The sequence below is a fragment of the Microtus pennsylvanicus genome, chromosome 17 (genome assembly GCF_037038515.1).
Source record: "Microtus pennsylvanicus isolate mMicPen1 chromosome 17, mMicPen1.hap1, whole genome shotgun sequence".
Taxonomy (NCBI): Eukaryota; Metazoa; Chordata; class Mammalia; order Rodentia; family Cricetidae; genus Microtus; species Microtus pennsylvanicus.
Window position 1 is genome coordinate 4,487,453 of NC_134595.1, and position 14,218 is coordinate 4,501,670.

The following is a 14,218-nucleotide window of genomic DNA, read 5'->3' on the forward strand; positions in this document are numbered from 1 at the left end:
TAATAATGATACCCAAACTACTAGAGTAACTGGCTTCTACTGGACATTTGAACAGATAAAATAGATGATAGATTGTTTTAGTATCATCTTCCCCAAAGCTTAGGGAAAATGGAACTAGATTTTGCACATGCATTAAAAAGTAATCTGTGCTGCTATTATTACATTGAAGAAAACTACTTATGCAACCCCCCTGTTTTAGTTAGGGTTACTACTGCTGCAATGAAACACCATGACCAGAAAATAACTTGGGGAGGAGAGGGTTTGTTAGTCTTACACTTCTGTATTATAGTCTATCACCGAAGGAAGCCAGAACAGGAATTAAAACAGGGAAGGAACCTGGAGGCAGGAGCTAATACCGAGGCCATGGAGGAGGAGTCCTGCTTACTGGCTTGCTTCTCAGCCTGCCTTCTTATAGAACCCAGGTCCACCAGCCAGGGGATGCCCCACCTACAATGGGCTGGCCCCTCCCCCATCGAGCACTAATTAAGATGGCCTACAGGCGTGCCTCAGTTGCAGCTCATCCCTCTCCGTGACTTGAGCTATGTCGAGTTGGCTGTTGTCGCCTAGTCAGCACGGCACCCAAAGTTTGAACCCAAGGATGTAGATGTGAGCCCATGCGCACAATATTTACCAATATTTCAAGTAATAGCTATGGGGAAAACAAAGTTCTTGGCAGGGCAAGAGAAGGACATGAAGCTGACAGTGAAGTAATTTGCTGGCGTTGATGCCAGAGTGAGAGTGGGCTGTTCCACCATGTTATAGTGTCTTCATATTGGAAAAGTATCACTTGCCCCACTATCCCACCTGATCTCCATAGGTCCCAATGGCAAACGGGTTTCCGCCATTGCCAGCAGAGACTGTGTGGGCAGTTATATGCCCTCTTAGGGCAGTTCTTGCTGAGATGTTCCTTTATCAGCCTGTGATTATTGCAGGTGGCTCTCCTCTCTCTCTCGCTCTCTGTCTCTCTGTCTCTCTGTCTCTCTCTCTCTCTGAGAAAGCATTTGCATTAGCACTCTCTCTTAGCTCGAAACCATTTTTTTTTTGTTAGCCTGGGCTCCATTGTATTTCATTTCTTATCCAAATAAAAGATTGTCATAATTGGTCCTCTTCTAAAATGACAGTTGAAAGGCTATAGCCAGAAAAATAACTGAATCTCAATGGGGAAGGGAATTATTTTAATTTTCTTGAAGTTAGGAAGTGGAATAAATTTTATCCAGTTTCCCTATGAGCAGAATAACTAAATTGTTGCTTTCATTTCTAAATTCCATGTCATACTCAAGTGCATAGCCACATTGTTTTGTTGTCCAAGCCCTTGGATTAGACCCTTTATTCTTCATCCGTCACCATGATGCCAGGCCAACCAGGAACATGCATGACTTTCCTGACTCAAACTCCCAAGGAAATGAGCTCAATGCAAGGTGGCCTAGAGGTTAAGTGTGTGTTAGTGGGTCTTTGTTGATGGGCATGGGGACTCAGATAAAGAATGTGACAATAAGTGGCTAGAGATGGGTTGGCAGTGAAGAACACTAGGTGTTCTTGCAGAGGACTGGGGTTTGGTTCCCACATGGTAGCTTGCAACTGTCTAAAACTCCAGTTCCGGCAGAGCTGGTGCTCGCTTCCTCAATCCCAGGGCATTGGGTATGAATGAACGCACTTACATGCGTTCAGGCACAACATTCCCACATCATTCTGTTAAAGGTTGTAGTAGTAGATAACTCTCCATTCTTGTCAGAGGACCCATCTTTTGTTACCTAGAGGTTTTAATGTCATGTGGATGTATATAATTACATGCATTTAGGCAAAAACTTAGATTTACCACAAGTACAAAAAAATGGTAAAAATGTTGTTATGGTAATCCTAAGGAATGGTGTTGATATTTTATGATGGTCCAGAAATACCTTTCTGCTTGTAATAGCAAAATTACCTTCGAAATTCAGTGAGCAGAGGGCATTCAGACAAAACAATTTGGAAAGGGAGCCAGCAAGGACCCATGTATTATAGTATTCACTTTCACACTAAAGCTCAACAGAAAGCGCCTTCTGAACATGTATAAAGTCCAGGACAGGCAGTGTTGAATGTACAGTGGCCCCTAGTGGATGTATGGCTTAACTGTGAAGGAACCTCACAGAGGGCTTACAGGGTTCTTTCTCTCCTCATCTCTGGTTTCCCGCTCCCCTGGGCTGCAGCTTGCTTTCTCCACTGTTGGGACTTCTCCAGTCTGCTGTTATTACTGCTCAGTGGGAACATAGGGCTCTATAGGGTAACGACTCCTTAGTCTGGCCCAAGATCCTGGTAACCCTGTAGACTGTTGTTCTATGGGAAGAGTGCAATCTAAGCTTCAAAAACTGACATTTAAGAGGAACACACACTTTTGGACACTAAAGTTTCCTGGGTGATAGGCTGAACGAGAATTTTAGATCTTTCCTTAAAAACAGGCTGCCTAGTTGTTCTGACCTTGAACGGTAGCTGCATTTGAATGAAAGAATTCTGAGTTGGGTAGTGAGGTCACGTCCTGTTCAGTGCTAGCTGGGTTTGTTCTCTCCTCTGGGTTGACATTTGATGGTTCTTCTGAGTTCCATCAACGGACAGCTGACTTGGGTAGGGTCTCTGGTCCTCTGGGGGAATTTCTCAAGGTCAGGCAGTTGGTGTTTCTCTTCCCTGAGTCTTTAGTAGGAATTACCTCTCTTAAACATCTTCTCAGAGAGCATGAGCCTCGAGCCTCGATGGCAGATGCAGGTCCCGAGCTCCACAGAGTTCCTTTGGTGGCAGACACACTTTAGAGATGCCCCCTGCATTCTTACCTATGCTTCCAGTGCAGTCAGCAATGCCTGTGCTCAATCAAGATAGTTGACTTCACAGAGGACTGGGTGGTAAGAAAAGTCAGCAACCCTAATGCAAACAGTGTTTACAGCAGTGAATTAAGTCCTTAAGCCAGAGTACAACATGCCCAAGCTTTCATGAAAAACTTTTCAATGGCAGTTTCAGAAAAAAGAAAAGGGATATTTTTGTCGCAGATGGCAATGCTTGATATTTTGGAAGAGAAGCAGCCAGGTGGATCTTCTGGGAAAGACAGGAACTTCGCAGGCACTTTTCTGCCTGCTTCAAGCTTTGGTTGTGTTTTGTTTGGAAGGACGTGGGTGAGGAGGAGTCTGCTGCATTGTTTTGGTGCTTAGGGCCTGTGAAGGCATCCAGCTGGCCCCGAGTATGTGGGCGTGGGAATGAGGCAGCAGAGGGCTCCTCAGTCTCCAGTTTTGCATGGTGCCTTGGTGGTGGCAGTGTCGCACCCGCCAGTCTGCAGACTAATGCATGAGCCCCTTGCTTGATGCCCCACATGAAGCCAGACCATGGGGAGGTTATAGTCAACTCATGTTGTTGCCTTGTTGTGTCTTGCTGGTTCTCTCTCTCTCTCTCTCTCTCTCTCTCTCTCTCTCTCTCTTTCTGCACAGGAGTTACTTTCTAGGAGACTGGACACTGTGAGCAAGGCATTTGAACTTGCTCCTCTCGGCAGAGCTTAGCTGCTGCATTTGCTTGGCTAACCCAGCCTGTGTTCATTCTCCTGAGTGTACCACCTCCCCGTGCACTCTGTCTGCCATTAAAAGTGCTTGTTCCATAGTGGAGTACCACCTCACACACCCAAGGCAGAAATAACCAGGCACAGCAAGGCTTTTGTTTTTGTTTTTGCCGCCTATGTAAGAGCCTTCCATTGCTACAGAACTCCAGGACCTTCTGGGTTGTTCTTAGTTCCCTCGGGAGGAAGCCCTGAAGGGGCTGTCCTGTAGTGCTTTTCTTCTGATCAATTAGCAATGGCATTTACTTCTGGAATCAGTCCGATTTGTGATTGAAAATGAATAATCTGAAGTTTCTCTTACTCCTCCCTGAAGTTTGTCATCTTGTGGGGAAGCAGGAAACCATTCCAGCACATTAGCTCTTCCATGTTCTGGGTTACTTTGGAGACTGCCTCCTTGTGAGCTGGTTACTCTGCGCTGGAACTAGCACCATTGTTGTTGCCATCCGTTACCCCTCAACCTCATCTGATTAATATTGTGGCCTTTCTTTCCCTTTTCCCGAATCTTCTTTTAATGTACTCTGGAAGAAACGTCAAGAAGAGGAGGTTCGATCCTACTCAGCAAGGCCCCATCTGAGTCAGCCACACTGGAGGAAGGCCACCTTGTACTGTTGGGTTCTGGGTGTGATGGGTTTTCAGCCATGCTGCCGGAACTCTGAAGTCTGGAAACAAGACCATTGGGTGGTAATAACTACAGAACTTAAATGTGGAAATGGGGATGGGGTACAAGACAACTGTCCCTTTTTGAAATAACTTCAAGTAAACCCTCCTGTCACCTGTCAATAAAGGGGAGGGGGCTAAAGACCATGTCACTAAAAAAAACTGTTTAGAATCCTCTATTTTTTTCTTTCTAACTAAAGGAGAAAGGAAGAACAGCAAAGTGCAATAAAGAACACAAAGCAAATGATTTCCCCTTTAGCCTGCTGACACTTAATATCTTCTAAGTGATTTGGCATGATTTTCCCCTTTACTATCCAAGACAAACTCCAGTGGCATGAAGATCCAATTTTGGAAAGGATAAAAAAACTGCATGGCATTTATCACACCAAGCTAGCAAGCCGATCTTCAGCAAAACCTACAGTGGAAGTCCTAAGGGGAAGATGACAGATGAACACACGCAAGTTGCCTAGGCCTGGATAACACCTCCTCCCCCTATCCCCCTTCCATATCCTCTCCACCCGCCCCCGCCCCATCCCTTCCCCTCACCTCCATGTTCCTCCTACTCCAGACCAACCCACGGCAGCACTGAGCCAGACTACACTCTTGCTGAATTCCCTTTCCCCATCATTTTCTCCGCTAGACCAAGCATCCGCTGGAAATAGGATCTGGAATTTGAACAATGCTGTTGTATAGTTCTTTTGTAAATGTAAATATGGAAATAGGAGATTTTGACATGCCATTTTCTCTTGTCGATATTGGAATGTTTTCCTTGCGAAGATTCTCCCTACATGAGTTGTTGCTTGCTCCGCGTCCTCTTTTTCTTTCTTTTCTCTCATTTTCTTTCCTTCATTTTTCTCTGTCCTCTCTTATAACATGTCCAATGATTGTTGGGCTTGCTTAACAAAACAGACGTAGCCCCAGATACAGGGAGTTTGGGCACAAAACAAAGCAATTATGCTTGAAACCAAAATTAAGAAAAAAAAAGCAGAGGACACAAAACAACCCATATCCAGAACACAAAAATTATGTAAATGTGAGTATATATGTTCTGATTAGTCTAAAATTTTTGATGTCATCATAAGCACATGTATATAATGTAAGAAAACAGAGACCCTTCTCAAATGAATCACAAAAGTGCCAAGCTCATGATTTTAGTTTTTGGTTTAGCCAGTTCTCTTTCCCTGTCTTAAATGTGAAAGGAGGAGAAACTTAAAGCCTTAAATAAAAATTAATAATTTTTAAATGTTGAAAGCTTGGAGAAAAGTTAAGCTTTCCATTCTGTTCCTATATATTTTTGTCAAATTTCATTTATGCTTCATCTTCCTGCCTCAGAACGCCAGTGCGAAGGGGCAGAGTAGCGGGTAGCCTTCTGGTCACTCGGCTTGGTGATCTCAGGAGCTCGCTTGGCCCTCTGTTTATCTGGCCTGTGGACTCTGGAGGACTGTAATGGGGTTCCAGCACATATGAACCCACAATCTTTTTTCCCTCCAGTAGCTGGGAGAAAGAATCTTGGCATCCTGAGACTCTGGATTTGCCTCACCTTTCCTTCTTCACCCATTCCTTCTTTAACGTAGAGCCAGGATAGCTTCCATTGAAGTGTTAGGGCAACAAGTTACTGACGAAATTCTCTGCCATCTTTGTTTTAGATCTTCAGACTTGTACAGGATGGCCTCAGTGAACCCCATCTAAAATTTAAACCCCCAAGATCTGCACTTAGCTCTAAACCCCTTTCCAACAAAACTCATGCAGCGAGTTTTACTTTTTTCTTGACTAGAAGGGAGGATTTCCTGAAAACGGGCTGCTTAGAGCTGGAGTTTCCCCTCCTCCCTCACAGATATCTTTAGTTATTGAAGTTTCACACTCGCAGCGCAGACATCTTGATTGCTGTATACTACCCCAGACCATAACCTAACATCTGAACCCTCGGGTGGCTTTCTGGGAATCAGGTGCTATGCAGGTATGCAGTCTCTTGCTTGAACTTGCTGTTTGCTCATAAAGCAACAACAGGGCTATCTATAAGGTTTATTGGCCTTATTCCTGGTTTTATAAGACACAGGTTGTACCCCTTTATGGAAAGGCAGTGGCTCAGCTTGGAGGAAGGTTGGAGACAATTCAGGTAACTTGGCGTCGCTCCCTGTTGTTGCATTGTCAAGGGGTCCACTTACTCCAAGCAGCTGACACGCACACTCCTCATTTCACGATTTCCGAGGCACCGTGTGACTTTATTGGACACGAAACCATGCCAGTTAGAAAACAGAGCTCTATTGCTAACTTCTGAGCACTTCACAAACAACATTGTAAATGTGCGATGTTACTGTGTTTTAAATCAGACCACAGTGGTCCCCAAATATTATGTACATATGACAAATGTCAGTGTACCTTTTGGTCACACTGACAGTTTCCTAGGTAGGCAAACCTGTGCTCCAATGTTAAATTATTTGTGTGTGTAAACTGCACAAGTGTTAGGCTACGTGTGCACGGACGTGAAGGGGAGTGCAGTCATACTGTACGCAGTGGGTTGGCGTCATGTTCAGTGGTGTTAGGTTATGAAGTTTCAAACCCTTCGCTACCTTTTCTCTCGCCCATGCCATTTACTCGTGGTGTGAATACTCCTTCTTATCCATTCGAATTCAGACCACAAGCTGGCCACTGTGTAATGTTACCCAACAAGACTGTTCAGTGAAGACCGAGTTCCCATTTCACTTGCTATTCTTTTGCTGCGGTAATGAATGACACCTGGACGAGGAGGTGTACGCTAACGTCATTGCTCACTTGGGGTAGTGCATGAGCCCACTGAATTAGAGCTACTCCTCCCGGCTAAGTGAGCAGTACACATAGGTGCATGTTTGAAACACGAATCCCATAGAGCTGTGGCATTTTGCCAAGTGACGTGCTGTCTTTTGTTTTCACTATGCAAAGATGGGAAATGCACAGCTTTTCAGAGATGATGTCTGAAAAACTTTACAACAATACTTGAATTCTTTCTTTAATCATCCCATCCCATTTTAAGGTCATTAATGCTTCCATTGTTAACTTTATTTTTTTCCCCTTCAATTTTAATAGTTTGTAATCTTTAAATGCACAACCTGGACTTTTGTTTGATAAATTCTAATCTTGTTAGCTGCCTGTGAACGGAGATTCCGTCATCCTTATATGCATCTTTTAGTTGAGTGTACATTAAAACTTTTATTAATGTAGAATGTTGTAGTTTTGTGCCTTGTTTGGTTTTTCTTAACTCTTGTCTTTGTGTTTTCTTGCATAATTGGCTAAGTGGCCACCTGCCTGATATCATCTGGGATTTAGCAGTCTCAATCAAAGGCTCAATGAAAATCAAGGCAGTCAATGGAGCAAAATAAAATCTCTGGTTAATGGATTAGAACTTTTGGGGGGTCACTAGAAGTTTTTTGCCTCATATGATCAGAAAGCAAGAAGAAAATAGTGAGACTCATACCACTATTGATTTTATTTTGTGTTTTTAGTGTCTTGTCATCTGAGTTTAAAGAGTTGATGGCTAACAGTAACATCCACAATTTGATTTGGTACCAAATTAACAATGAAGGTGCGTATGTGTACACACACACGGGGGTGAGGGGGAGAGCAGGAGAGAGAGGAGGAGGTGGGAGGAGATTAAAGGAGGACGAAGGAGGAAAAGGTTATGTACATTACATTATCAGACATACTTAAAGTAAGTTACCTTGACAGCTCATATAAAATTAGCGACCAACTTACATCCTTCCTGGTGAACATCTTCAATAGCTCTTCCCTGTGTCCAGCTGTGCCTTGTTTATCTGTGTGATATAGCACAGGCACACACAGCTGCTGGTTTCCCTCCTTTCCTCACCAGAGTCTAGAAGCCTTCTTTATTTCTGAAGGATACTTTATAGACTCAGTAGTGAGCCTGCATGCTGCTGACCTCATGACCTCACCCATTGGCTTTTTGAGTCTAACTGACTCTCCTCTTCCCCTTAGTCATCTTAAAGTTTCCCCGTCTACCAAGTCGGAATGATTGTCTCAAGATTTTGTGTCCATTGTCTCTTATTCTTTGGTTTCTGTGTAACTTCATGTAATGAAGGAAATGCAGAAACAGTTAAACAGCACAGATGACATGCTTAAGAAGGTACGCATGGTGCCATGTATAGTAGACTTTAAAGGAATGATCCGAATCTGTGATACACTGCCCTTTAGGTTATCCTGTTTTGGGGGCTGACATTGAAATGAGTTGTTCATTCTCCCTTGATAGCAGCACTGAAAAAAAAAAGTAACCCAGAAATGGAACTCGGAAAACTTCCTAAACAAGAGCTCAATTAAGTAGATGATCTATTTGCTCAAGATAGAATTTCTGAATAACTCAAAATTTAAGGTAGGTATCTTGAGATTAACATGAAAGGCCAGAGATTTCTTATCCGTTCATCCACCCAAAGTCTGTGCTTTGTGAGAAGAATTTAGAAGATGAAAAAAACACGAGAAAACTCTCACCTTCTAGTTGCTCAGTTAATCACCGAGAGACAAACATTAAGTAGAAATTAATTATTAGAGAGCATATATAAGAGGGAAAAGAAGAGACAAGTATAGGGGCTTCCTGACAAAAGTGAGTTTTGATACATTTGAAAAGATATTTAGACTTCCTCACTAATAAAATGAAAATCATACTCAAGTCACAGAGGCAATGTACACACAGACCTCGTAGAAGGAGCCGGACCTTTAAGGTAAGTAGACCCAAGTGTCTCATGTGTCCAGTTTGAATTTCCTATTCTGCCGTCATCCGCCTTCTCACCTTTGACAAACGCTGGTTGAATATGAGTCTAGTCCTCTTCCATATCCTAAACACAGTGATACCATCTCAATGTTGTGAGCAAAGTGCACCCTTTAAAAATGACATCATTCACTCTCGATACACACCAGAGGTTCTGGAGAGGAGGGAGGCTTTTCCTACACTTGGGATTAGGATGATTTCAAAAAGGAGGAGGTATTCAAGCAAAAGATTGTGCCAAAGGATCTAATGCCAAGTTCTATTCAGCAATAGCTAACTTATATTGGTGGCAAAGTTTGCTCATAAATGCTTGGAGGTAGAATATCTAGTAAGGTTCAGATCTAATTGTCAAATCCAGATTTGGGGTTATCTTGCTTGTGTCAAGGTTAATATGTCTGTTAGAACTTTATATTTTGGGATATTTTCTCACTAAGGTGTTCATTATGAATCTGTCTTCTATGCTTGGGATGATCAGTAATGACAAAGAATTTCTGCACTTGAACTGTGAACCTTGTAGTAGTTTTTTTCTGAGCATTAAGATACTGGCTAAGCTCAATCAGGAATGAGAGAATGGAGAAGAATCATAAACGGGAAAAGCATCATTTAGTGAGTCTTTGTATAAATGAAGCATCAGCATTATTTCTTAAGGGCAACCATATTTCCCAGCCAACCAAAATTAGGGTTTGCCTCTCTGTTTTACCTTGGAGGGAAGATTTCTCTTCTTCAACCTTGTAAGAAATGCATTAGCAGGTCTGGCTCCTTGCCTATAACAAGTCTGTAGCCACACAAAGGAAATGCCATGGCCCTTGTTATATGGAATAGCTGTCCTCCCGGGATCTGGGGATATTCCTTTGCCAGCTGATTGCATGCGCACATATGTGCCCTGGTGTGGCTGTTATGATGGTCATGACACCAGAGTCCACTCCATAGAGGAATATCTTAAGTGTGATCACTGAAAGCCCAATAGGCATGTTAATGAAGTCCTTCAAAAATGGCAAAACAAAACAAAAATTTCTGCATCTTAAATGGTCACAAGTGCATCAAGAGTCCTTCAGGGCTCTCTGGAGCTTTAAATAGCCGCTAGCCTGTAGGGGGTAAATGAGCCTGAAGCAGAGCTGCCCCTTCAGCTCCTGGTCTTTGGAGCGAGACAGAAAAAAGTGACAAGGATTGTAGGTTACAGCGGAGAGGCCTCTGTTTCCCTAGGGACCACACTCTTCTAATATCACTGTAACTCACAAAGAGGCGGTGAATAGTGTGGCCATCGCACGTGACAGCTTCATGCACTTTTCCTGTGTAGGCAAAATGGTTACAATGCAAGGATCACAAAGCAAAATTTCTGCAGGAGAGTTGGTTACCAAGCTGAACAGAGGAGAGCCCAAAGGCTGAGGATGGTCAAGCTGAGCTGGGTAGCACACATCTTGTCCTGAAGGAAGCAGTTTCTGCTCAGATCCAGCCAATTGTCTCTGGATGGAAAGTGGGCCTGCCAGTGCTCATTCCATTTATATGCCTAGAACAGTCAGAAACTGCCTTTTACATAATCCATTTCTCTAGTATCAAAGCTCATTCATGTCATAAAAACGTCTATACGGATCAAGACAGTAGAAATGGAAACAATCTTCTCATAGCCTGATGGTCCTTCCAAAGCAAGTAAGCTTAAACTAACAGGACATATTAAATATGTTAGTTTCCCTATGAGAATGCAAATGTGGCCTTGCTTCCAGTCTGGGTGACAGGCTACCCAGTGAGCCCAGAGTCACAGCTACTATCAGAGAGTGCTGTGGTTGATTACAAATGTCTGTTGTGCAGCATCCTCCAGTATCCTACTGGATCCACCTTTATAAGGCCTTTCTTTCTATTGTTGATTTTCAAGGCCTGTTTATCTATAGAGTTAGTCCCAGCATCCTCATGTTTTCTGTGTCAGTGAAATTAGGATTCTTAGCCTAAGAGATGCAAAATCTCCAAACACAGCAGGAAAGGACAGCTGTTAGTTGTGTAAAGCAATTATTTCCTTACTAATTATAAAAACCTACATGTAGAGATTTTTAGATTTGAGAAACAAATAAAATCTTAAAGAAGAAGGTGAAGGTCACTGTACTCTAATCAATCTGTAATCGCTTTAGTGTTTCCCTCGGATCTTTTATTTTCTTGTCATTGTCCCCTCTCCCCCAATCCCAGGAGCATTGTACAAAGATGCCCTTGGGAGAGGGGCTGACATTCTATCTGTATGCACGTGTGTGTGTGTGCATGTGTGCGTGTGAGTGTGTGTGCGTGTGAGTGTGTGTGTGTGTGTGTGTGTGTGTATGTGTGTGTGTGCTTGCTTCTATGTGCATGTTCCACATGCCAGTAGATCCAGAAAAGGATAGATCAGTATCTTGGGGGCAGACAGCCTTCCTGTACTCCAACTATCCGACACATCATCAAAGGGTCACACACCCTGAGTCACTTCATCAAACATCATGACCTCACTCTTGATCCTTCCAGAACTTCTTATATACACAGAGAATGCAGGGGCTTAAGTCAGTAGCAGGTCTAGGATGAGAGCCCAGGCATTTCATGCCTCAGAGTCCATACTCAGATTGCTCTGTGCCATAAATAAAGCTCAAAGTCACAGATTTGAAGCATCTTCCTTGAAATAAATGTTCTAGCAAGCCCCGGGGCCAGAATCATGATATAGGGATCTCCATTCTAAGTCCCTTCTTGTGCACAGGAGACTACAGACCATAGCACATTTGACCCAAAGACATGGACATGCAGGGTGGCAGGAGCCCTCTGAGATAGAAGACCCCAGTTAGAATCACTTGCAGCTTTCCTGGGTGCAGCTGGTGCCATTGCCAGCCATGAGGACAAGGGGAAAGCATCCACATGGAGAGGATCTGCTTTTAAAATACTTCACTCTCCAGATAGGACTTCCAACCCTTTCAGAAGACTGAACCCAGCGGGTGTGGAGCCATGGCAGCTAGCAAGCCTTTTCTGAGGGAAGGTTGCAGGCAGATTCCTGGAGGACTCACTTGAAAAGAATGGATGCTTTCAGAAAGGAGGTGAGAAGAAATGGCACTTTTTGATTGTGTGTGACGATTAAACAGTTTCCTGGTGCAAACCTTATGAAGGAAAATTATAAGAACACCAATTATCATTAGGAATGTCACTGAGCTAACCTATAATGCAAATATAGGTTATTTTTCTACTCACTAGAGGAATTCCAGCTAGACATGCTGGGTCAGAACTAGGCTCAGACTCAGACTCACCCCTGCAGGATATTATAGTATGGTAGAAAAGTTAAGAAGTGTGGAAAGAATTTCATTCATAATGAAAATATTCTGCTCAGTGAGGAAAATACATATAAGTGGCTGTGCTACTCAGCCGAGAAGCATGCAGCTTACTGCTGGAGGAAACCTGGGGGCTCATTAGCACACTGTCATGAGAAGAGCGCATTTCAACTGCATCTGAACGACTGGTGGAACCGTGGACATGTAGGATTGGGGATAGACACTCAGGGTGCTGCGTCTCCATCTGGATGCTCAGACATGCCTAAGTCCAGCTGAAGCAACCATTACCAAGGTACCAGGGACTAAGCACAGTAGATGTTTCCTCTCTTGTTTAGTAGTCTAGAAGTGGGACCTTTGGTTCATCCATTTTCTTGCTGTTCAGTCATGAACACCAGCTACCAGTCATGAACTAGCTAGATGTCCAAGGTCCTACCACTCATGGTCTTCCAGGATGCAAGAGAGAAAGACACAGATGGGAAAGACAGGCCTCTAGCATACCAACGTGACAGTGACACACGTCACTTTTAATTCCTCACCAAGAAAGCCTAAAAATGCAATATGGAGCTAATCCTACAAAAGGTTAGAAAGGATCACCAAGAGAGAGGCATCAATGTGCCTTAGCCCATTTTCTAAGGCTGTAACAAAATACGCACAACTAAATTGTAATAAAGAGGTGTTTATTTTTTGTGTGGTTTTGGAGGCTGGGAAGTCAAAGGTCAGGTGACCACATCTGCTCATGGTACTGCCACACATAGCAGAGAGTGGGGGAAGGAGGTGTGTGTGGCACAGGGAAGACATGAGGGTGGGACGTGCTTCATCACAATCCTCCCTGTCGCCAACTAATCCAGTACTGGTCACCCTCCAAAGAAATCCATGCCTGAGCACACACTCTCCATGCCCAAGGAAACCCTCACTAGTCCCCGCCTCCCAGCAAGAACATGCTGAAAACCAAAATTCCCAATACGTGGACTTTTGGGGGCCACACTCAAGCTGTGGAGCAGCCTGCTTCAGAACTTAAAAAAATACTGCCCCCACAAAACTGTAGAAGTGTGACCAGTAAACTGACATCATGAAATACTTTGCTCCCGATTTGCTTCTGGGGCTTGTTTGTTTATTCATCTTCCGGGAATGTCCTGGGAAGATAGAAATCAGTTGCAGGGCCATGTTGATAGCTGTCTCTGCTAAAGGAAACTGCCCTCCTCAAGTAACTGTATCTGATGATATATCAAAGTGGGGCCAGTCAGATTGTTCTCTCTCCCATAGCTCAGGACAGCTCTGAAAAGCCATCCCAGTTTCAAAAAGTTATTCTGAGGGGGAGCTCATCCTCCTCCCTGTATAATCAATCCTATTTTCTCCCCTCCCTTTCTACTGCTATGGAAAATTCATGTCTAAAACGCTTCTGATCTGTAAGCCACTCCCAGAGACTGTTTCTGAAAGGTCTCATCTGGGATGATCACTGAACCAACTCCTTGGAAAGGGAGCAAATAAGAGTGATATTAGCTTGGGGGGAGGTGAGAGATGTCCTGAGCTGTCCCAAGTAGAATTGATTCTTACAGCAATTGTGAGCAGATCTCTATGGATTAGAGTAATGGACGCTGTTGAAAATAACCTCCCCGATGGACTGTGGAGGAAGATGCAGATCATGGACAAACCGGTTAGGCTATCGGGACCAACAGTAGGAGATCTAAGATGAGGAGTCACTGACCTGGACAACTGACATGGAGTTCTGCTGTTGCAAAATGGAGAGACAGGGAAGAATCTTTCAGAATCAGCAAGTTGAGCCTCTGATTGTGTGAAGCAAGTGGGGAGAAGAGTAAAAGATGAAGGTTGGGTTTGATACCTAAGGGTTTAGGACGACAGAGACGGACTGAGAGAGAACTTGGCCCAGAAAACAAAGATCTGTTACAGTTGGGGACTGTTGAGGTGGAGGGGATCCAGGTGAAGGAATCTAGGTAAAGACATCTACAGGCTGCTGCA

The 14,218-nt window shown here is 43.7% G+C and overlaps 1 protein-coding gene across 2 annotated transcripts in view; it reads left to right on the forward strand.

Annotated features, from left to right (window-relative positions):
* Adam23 (ADAM metallopeptidase domain 23) overlaps positions 1-7,425 on the forward strand; it is a 161,999-nt gene extending 154,574 nt beyond the window's left edge. For both annotated transcript variants that reach the window (XM_075952037.1, XM_075952038.1), the window contains one exon: positions 4,094-7,425. In XM_075952037.1, the coding sequence (XP_075808152.1) occupies positions 4,094-4,142 (49 nt within the window). In that variant the 3' untranslated portion in view covers positions 4,143-7,425. The remainder of the gene's footprint in view (positions 1-4,093) is intronic.
* Positions 7,426-14,218: the final 6,793 nt, after the last annotated feature.